At 41.2% G+C, this 8937-nt stretch overlaps 1 protein-coding gene across 1 annotated transcript in view; it reads left to right on the forward strand.

Moving 5' to 3' along the window:
* Positions 1-8454, forward strand: part of AKAIN1 (A-kinase anchor inhibitor 1) — a 48106-nt gene extending 39652 nt beyond the window's left edge. The window contains exon 2 of the mRNA XM_004742763.3: positions 6413-8454. Within this exon, the coding sequence (XP_004742820.1) occupies positions 6413-6606 (194 nt within the window). The 3' untranslated portion in view covers positions 6607-8454. The remainder of the gene's footprint in view (positions 1-6412) is intronic.
* The last annotated feature ends 483 nt before the right edge of the window (positions 8455-8937 follow it).

Here is an 8937-nt window from a genome sequence, read left to right on the forward strand (position 1 = left end):
ACTGGGTGTCCTAAGGAAGCATGATCCTGGGGAAGCCTGCATGTATGTGTGTGTGTGTGTGTGTGTGTGTGTGTGTGTGTGTGTGTCCCCACATGTGTAGGTGGATATGATTTGAGGTGGAAGGACACAGAAGATAAATTTAGTTACATCGCATTCTTGACTTGGGTGTATCTGTACTGGGCATTTAGAGTTTAAAGCTAATTAAATCGATTCATCATCTTTTGTGAAATACCAGAATGATTTTGTAAATGCTAATTAGGCTAGAGGACATTTGCATCATTTAAAATTAGGCAACTGGACACCTACAACATGTAGGTGATTCATTAATTTCAAGCGAACGTAACGCGTGTAAGTAAATGGCAGGACTCTGTGGATTTCTCTGGTTGGTTCTGCCTTCTGTCGGGTTGTAATGCACTTTTTCACACTGTACTTTTATTAAGGGTCTCTCTCAGGTTGTTGTCAAATGTCCTATTCTTCCAAGTGAATGCCATAGGAGCACCAGTCAGTAATGATATTGGATGAGGCCAATCCTGTGAGTGTCTGCCCTGCCCTGCCTGTGGCCCCTTGCCCGGGAGGAGGGGGCTAGGTGGTTCCTAACTCTTATGCAGATGTATTCTCACCTCTTGATCCAAACTCAGGCTACAGCTGATCAGGCCAAAATGACCCACTGGCATTCAGTCAGTCTATGGCTGCCTAGGAGGTGACCTAGGATAAGAGTGCTGTTTTTCAAGGACAGTGGTGGAATGGTGAGTCTTTCAGTTTCTCTCTCAGGAATTTCAGCTGAAGATATGTTGAGAATCAAGCCATCACAAGCAGAACCTTAGCCAAAATGTCCTCAGAAAGAAGGAAGTTTGTAAAATCATGAAGCACTTCCAGTCATGAATAAGCAGAAACAAGAGTAAGTAAGTTCCACGAAGTCAGGGAGACTTGGGAAGAAAGGGAGGACTGCTGAGGGAGAGCTGAAACTCTCTTAACGGCAGAGAACAATCTAGATAATCCAATGATATCCAGTTAGAGCTGTATCGGGTGATTCCAGTTTCTGAATTGTAATGTGAGACTCGGCCAAATATTTCCAAGATGTCCAGCTGGGATGCATGCCTTCCCATGGTAATCACACCGCGGAGAAATGCCTAGAATGTAAAGGAACAGAAGGGCATCAGGATTTCCTTGCATGCTGAAGAGCCTACACACAATATGTGTCTGTGATTTACGTAACTTCTTTATTTCTTTCAGTTTTATTGAGATATAACTGACACAGGTCACTGTACAGATTTAGGGTGTAGGGCACACTGACTTCACTTACATATGCTGTGAAGTGATTACCATCCATCATTTCATACGGACACAAGGGAAAAAAAGAAAAAAAATTTCTTATGTATTCACTTATTTGTCTTGTAACCAGAAATTTGTTCCTTTTGACCCTTCATCCAGCACTTCCATCCTCTCTCCCTCACCTCTGGGAACCACAATTCTGATCTATTTTTCTTATGAGCTGGTTTTTTTGTTTTGTTTAGGTCACATAGAAGTGAGATCATACAGTATTTGCCTTTCTTTGTCTGAGTTATTTCTTTTAGCCCAATGCCCTCCGGTCTGTCCACGTTGTCACAAATGGCAGCATGTTTTTTCTTTCATACACTCTACATACATACCACATTTTCTTCATCCAGTTCATCTGCTGATGGACACGTAAATTGTTCCCAAGCCTTGGCTGTGGTAAGTGACGCTGCCATGAACATGGGGATCCAGGTATCTTTCAAGATAGTGATTTTGTTTCTTTTGGATACAAACCCAGAATTAGAGTTGCTGGATTATATGGTATTTCCATTTTTAATTTTTGGAGAAACATTCGTACTCTTTTCCATAGTGACTATGCCAGTTTACAATCTCCCTGCGCCCCTCGCCCCCTGCATTAGGGCTGCCTTTCCTCCACATCCTCACCAGCATTTACTTCTTATCTTTTTGATGCTCACTATTCTAACAGGCATGAGGCGATATCTCACTGTGGTTTTGATTTGTATTTCCCTGATGATTAACAATGAACACTTTCTCCTGTACCTCTTGGCCATTTGTATATCTTCTTTGGAAAAAATGTTTATGTAGGTCCTTTGCCCATTTTAATTGGTCATTTGATTTTTTGTTATAGAGTTGTGTAAGTTTTTTAAAATATATTTTGGATATTAACCCTTTCCATCCCTTTCTGTAGATTGTCCTTTCACTTGTTGATCATTCTTTTTGCTGTGTAGATGCTTTTTAATTTGAGGTAGTACAACTTTGTTTATTTTTGATTGTGTTCTAGGTGCCACACCCCAAAACGTATCACTGAAATCCATTCCAAGGAGCTTTTTTCATACTGTCTTTTAGGAGTTTTATGGTTTCAGGTGTTCAAGTTCTTAATCCATTTTGAGTGAATTTCTTGTGACTGGTGTGAGATAGGGATCAAGTTTCATTCTTTTCCATATGATTATTCAATTTCTCCCATACCATCTATTAAAGATACTTTTTCTCTTGAAAAGTATTGAGTATTCTTGGCTCCCTTGTCAAATATCAGTTGATTATATATGTATGTATATGCATGGATTTCTTTCTGGGCTCTCAGTCTGTGTCATTGTTCTGGGTGTCTGTTTTTATGCCAGTACCATACTGTTTTGATTGTAGCTTTATAATACAGCTTGAAATCAGGAAGTGTGATGCCTCCAGCTTTATTCTTTCTCAGGATTGCTTTAGATATCTGGGGTCTTTTTAGTTTTTTGTAATTTTCTTTCTTTTTTTTTTCTTTTTTTTCTTTTTGGTCTTTCTGTTATTGTCCAAGTGCTCTGCCTGGCTTTTACCCTCATTTTGCATTCCTCACCTTCTCTGTCCTAGTTGACTGCCACTCTTTTTGTCCTATACTCTTCGCTACAGCTACTCATGACCCAGGGCAAAGTGTTGATGAGGGCTGTGAGGGTTACCCGCTTTTCAGGTCCCCCAAGGGGTGCTCTAGACACAGCATGGCACAGGCTGCCTTTGACTTTGTAATCAATTTATCTTCATAATGGATGGATGAGAATGTGACAGTTTAGCTCAGATATTAGGTCACAGTGAAGTTTAAAGTGTTTCTCTCTCTCTTTCTCCTATTAAGGAATCAGCATACTCTCATCCTCACAGTCTTCCTTCCTCCATTCAAAGACAGAAAAATAGCTGTACAACAGGGACATTGTAGAGCTAAAACATATGTAGTTTGGCTAAGGTACTCTTTCCAGGAGCAAACAGGAACCTTTATAGCTTTTCTGTTTGTCTACACATTTATGCTCTAGAGTAGTAGGCAGAACTCCCCGATTTTCATATTGCCCTGCTGTAAATATATACTCTTCCTCTTCAAATTAGCCTTGGCCATGGCACAGAAGTAATTTCAAAAAGTATGTGATTGCTTCGTCATGTTAACATTAGAACCTCCCTGAGTTTTAGGAGGGCCTTTGGCCACCCAGTTTGCAACTTATTTCCTAGGCTTCCTGGTGGCCAGGTGTGGTCTTGTGACTCAGTTTCCCCCAGTAAAATGTGAGCAAAGTGATGTTTGCAACTTAGATGATAATTTTTTAAAGGAAATCACTTACCATCCACTTTCCCTTCGACTACCTTCCAGCCCCAGATGGGATATTGGCTAACGAGCTCAACTCATGCAGATGAGGTGAGTATAGCAGGACATGGCAGAATGATAGGCTAGAAGGAAGCCGACCCCTCCGTCGCCTAGTGGAGCAGAGCCACTTGCACCCTGGAGACTCTCTGGGATGATACAGGGAGAGCAATAAATATCACTTTCTTGCCTGAGTTTTCTCCTATATTTTTTAGTTTATTTGTTACAATAGCCTTGTTGATGCCCTAACTGATACACAGTGGTGCAATACCAAGTCCTCAGGAACCACACCGAATGCTGAATAAGTGTCATGTCACTTAATTTTCTAGCAACTCTCCTAAAATAGATACTAATTGCTCATTTGACAGATGTACACACAGGCTTACAGAGGCTAAATGATTCGCCCAAGATGGTAAGGCTATGAAGCGGTAGAAGAACCTGGATACAGCTCTGAAGGGCTTCAAAACACAGATTCTAAATCTTTGTGCCCTAGCATACCTTGTTATTACTGTTCAGTCTTTTTTTTTTCTTTTTCTTTTTAGACAGTGCATTTTTGAAGCATTCTTGTCAGCTAATTTAAAGTTTCTGTCCATTACACATTGTAGCTTTTGATTGCTTCTTTGCTTAGTTTGGGGCAGAATGCTCATTTTATTCTCCTTTTTTTGGAGGGGAGCGAGGTAAAGATAGTCCCTTGGTTTTGAATAGATTCATCTTACTTTGTCCATTAAACTGTAAATCCCTCAGGAAGTAATGCTTGTGGTACAAATGTAGCTAAATAATGACAACTCTCTGTCTCAAGGGATAAGAGCTGCCTAGTCTTCCGGAGTGACTCAGTATTCTCTTACGTGATGTTTTCCTCCTGGGTAGATGAATTCCATTGTCAGTGAATCAGTCCTGGTGGACAACCTCCGATCTTAAATACATTCTCATGGTAGCAGCATATTTAAATAGAGGGAACATCCAAAATGATGGTTTTGCATAACGAATGATGCCCATTCTATTTATCACTAAATACAAGCAGGTGGAACTTAAAAATTTCATGATTGCTCTTTAGTCAAATGTTAGATTCATGATCATTCTGCCACGCGTGAGTTAGTAATAAGTATGCTGCATAATAAAAGAAAGCCCCAAATGCATCAGTAAGATATATTTGCATCAGTGTATCAAACAGAACATGTATTTTTCTCTTTTTTAAAAAATTATTTATTTATTTGAGAAAGCAAGTGAGAGAGCAAGAAGGCGAGAGAGCAGGACTGGCGGCGGCAGGGGTGGGGGGTGGGGCAGGGGGGAGGGGAACAGAGAGAAAGGGAGAAGTAGACTCCCCACTGAACAGGAAGCACAACCCAGGGCTTGATCTGGGGCTTAATCTGGAGCTCAGTCCAGGCTGGATCCCAGGATTATGGGATCATGACCTAAGCCGAAGGCAGACGCTTAACCAACAGAGGCACCCAGGCACCGCAAGGGGTGTGTGTGTGTGTGTGTGTGTGTGTGTATTTTTTTTCTGCCCCAGGATTGACATGTGGCTCTTGGTCATTGACTTCTCAGGCTCCTTCTAACTTTTTCTTTGTAAATCCCTGAAATTGGTTTCTATTCTAAAGATTCCCTCATGGTTAGCAAAACCCCCTGAGTGACATTCATCGTGTCAGAGTCGCAGGCAGTGGGATGGGGAGAGGGCCGAGGGCCTTTGTCTGCCCACTTCCTTGTAAAGACCTTTTTCAGATTGTTCACTAAATGAACTTTCACTTCATTGGTCAGAACTTAGCTATACCTGCTTACATAGTTGCCTGGATGAAATCAAGGTTTTGTCTTGTTTTTAGCTAGGGAAGAAGGCAAACAATCAATGGTAGGTAGACTCCCTGCCTTCTAATTACAAAATCCCTGCCATTCTACACCAGGGGTTGGCAAACTGTGGCCTATGGGCCAAACCTGGCTCACAGCCTGTTTTTTTTATAAGTAACGAATTATTGAAACAAAGCCATATGAATTCATTTTTGTATTGTCTATAGTGGATTTAATGCTACAACAAGAAGAGCTGAGTAGTTGTCATGATCCACAGAGATCACATGGTCCCCAAGTATAAAACAGTTCCTATCTGATCCTATTGAAAAGTTTGCCAACCCTGTTCTAGATCATGGAGGACAGATTCTGATGAACAAATGGTTTCATTCCTTGGGATGTTATAGGAGCAGGGTTGAGCCTAATACAGATTCAGTAGCAATCTACTCTCCAACCCCAGTGAAATGAAATCTCTTAGGCATATATTACATAAAAGTAACATGACTACTAGTGGCAGATTCAACAACAAGGAGTTTATTTATCTCACGCACAAAGAAGTCCAGAAGTACATGGTCTGGGGCTGGTGTGGATGCTGAATGATGCTTTCAGAACTGGATTCTTGCTTTCTCCCTAACCATGGCAGAATGTTGAATCCATCTCCATGCTTAAAAACATTAGGTCTGCATCCTGCCTCAGAAGAAGGGGTAAGTGTCAAAGGCCAAAAGGGGCACGAATCTGTCTCTTTCCAGAACCTTCCCGGAGGTCCTTATGGGCCAGGACTGTATTCTCATGACACCTGCTGGCTGCAGAGGATCCTGAGGTGGCGAGAATGTACAGTGGACACCCGACTGAGGCAAACAAATGGAGAGGGAACCAGGAGCAGTATGACAGGAGCAGGGCTCCTCACAATTAACGCGGCCACTCTAGCACCTTCTGAGGGTCTCACCTTGCCTCCCTGCTCCTTCCTGTAACCGTTGCTGAAATTGATTTTGTTCTCCAACCCCCTCCTTTCCTATTTCCGGCTAGGTGAGAAACCTGGAAGCGAGCCAGAAGAGGTGAAGCTGCAGAAAGCCAGCAAACAGATTGTGCAGAATGCCATCTTGCAGGCCGTGCAGCAAGTCTCCCAGGAGAGCCGGCAGAGGGGGGACAGAGCCCGTGACAGCCGGGGCAGCCTCCAGCTGGGCGTCGGGGAATTAACCAAGAAGCACGAAAAGAAGTAACACCATCGATTTGGCTCTTGTCACCTGCTTGGTTTCGGCCTTCCTCTTAGTATAGGATGCGTTGCCAAAATGTTGCCAGTAAAGCAAACCAAAGTGTCATCGGCACCTAGAAGTAGGATGAATTCGCGCTAGCCCTTGGCTGAGATGCACTGTTTTGAAAAATGCGTTAGATGATTCTGTTTATATTAATGCAGTGCCTCTGAAATGGAGTGGGCCCAAACAGGACACTGTAATTGCAGAAGTAGTTTTGCAGCACCATTTATTTTTAAGGTCCCCCGCGCCCAGATTCTGTGTTGCTTGTTTACTTTTGCTTTTTACGTACCATTCTGTGAGTTTAAACAGCGACCCTTTTCGCTGAGATACTGAGTATGGTACTGTGTTCTTTGTATTTTAAAAAGACATGCTGGAAAGGTGAAGGAATGGGGTTTGTCAACTTCAAATATGGAATTGAAGGCTTCACTGGGTTCAGGTCCAAGATCAAATGGAGCCAAGGCAAATTCTAAGACTCAGTCTCTCAGGATCTTACAAGGCATTATTTATATTACTTTTTAGAAAGGAGGGGTTTAACTTTTAAAGGACTCAGGTTTTTTTTGTTTGTTTGTTTGTTCGTTTGTTTTTTTGGTCTCCGTTCTCTCCATGGTTTGATAGCTGGTCTTTACTCTCTGTGCAGAAATCCTTTGGAAATAGGGATTTCTTTTTCCATCTAAAATTAAAATAAGACAAGTGATAGATCTAGATGCATGAGTTGCCAATGACTGTTTTTTCGAAGCCCCATGAAGAGCAACCGGAACCATAGATTCCATTTACAAACACTATGTTATCATCAGGTTATGTCGTCGCATTAGTACCTTTCTAATAGGAGCTTCTCTTTTCCCACCCACAAATTAAAATTATATTTTCAAAGTCATGAAAATCATACATATCAGGACTAAATAACACTGAACATAGGAAAAACCAATTTTTAATTCTCTGAAGCATGAAGATAGAGTGGGAACAATAAAGTAACCGTGTTTTGGACAATGCTGTTATGGAGATATATGTGCATATGAAAAAAGCCATTATTATAGCAATGGTATGATCTTGGCTCCACTCGCGTGAAATAATGCATATCTTTCTAGAGTCATTACAATCCCACAGTCTGGGTTTCACCACAGTCATTGAGTTGGTGCTACTGAAGACAGAGAAAGAATTTGGCCTTTAGTAAAAACCCTGCGGCTTCAGAATATTAATGTCTACATTTGATAGTTTTTTTTTTTTTAAAAGCCAGGATCAGCATATATGGTACGACTGATATTAAGATATACTTCTAGAATTCCAGTATGTTATGCTTTCCACAATGGATACTATTGATTATAGTAGATAAATGGAAGCACTCACCTATCAGTTTTCTTAGATTATCTCACATGATGCACAGCTGGAAAAAAAATCACAGGAAGAAAGGCTATGAGAGGGAGCAGAGGGAGTTAAAATTTAAGTGTGATTTATTTGTAAATATTTTTTTAGCAGAGCTCATGATAATCGAAGAATGAGTTTAAGTTGATCTGAAGTCATATAATTGATATGGTATGATTGCACAGTCTGTAGATAATGAATAATTAGTAAGGTAAATTATTCATAAGGATTTACTATGAAAAGTAAACCCAATGCTTGTAGTCTGCAAGTGATCTAGCACCATGCGTACTAAGCTGTCTGGTTATAAATAGTCCTGGACCTTGCTGTCATATCATATGGCGAAAATACATAAATGCACTATCTTTCTTCTCTGGTGTGTCTGTGCTAATTCATTGAGGATCTTTGAGAACATTTGATTAACTTCGGTATCTAAACATTATTTGTAAATAAAATATATCCAGCTTTGAAATATGTTGTCACTTCTATACCCCACTGTGTGGCTCATTTCATACATGTATCTTACATTCTTTTGGCACCATGAGGCACCCCAAGTTTTCCAAACCCCTAGATATCATGATCCTGAGAGTGTTTCTTCCCTGGGCCTGTACTGTGAGCCTGTGGGATGGCAGTGTCTGAGGCTGGAAAGGGAAAGGACACGTGCTACAAAGTGGCCTTTTGATCTCAGGAAGTAAAGGTGAGTGGATCTAGAATGTGGAGCGTCTTTCTTGATCTTTGCGAGATGGAACATCTACAGCAGGGAACACAGAGATTGAGAAATTCTTGAAAGAAGAAAAGAAAGTTGAGTGACACCTGCCCCCAGTAGGTTGGGGCCATATTGGCAGAATCCTAAGGAAGTTCAGCCGTAAAAATAAATCCATCTGTCAAACTCTTGCTAACCTCTCTCAGTATAAAGTTATTGGCCTTGAACGGGGCCTATCG

The sequence above is a fragment of the Mustela putorius genome, unplaced genomic scaffold, assembly GCF_011764305.1.
Source record: "Mustela putorius furo isolate JIRA1106 unplaced genomic scaffold, ASM1176430v1.1 tig00003858_pilon_pilon_pilon, whole genome shotgun sequence".
In the NCBI taxonomy this organism is placed as follows: domain Eukaryota; kingdom Metazoa; phylum Chordata; class Mammalia; order Carnivora; family Mustelidae; genus Mustela; species Mustela putorius.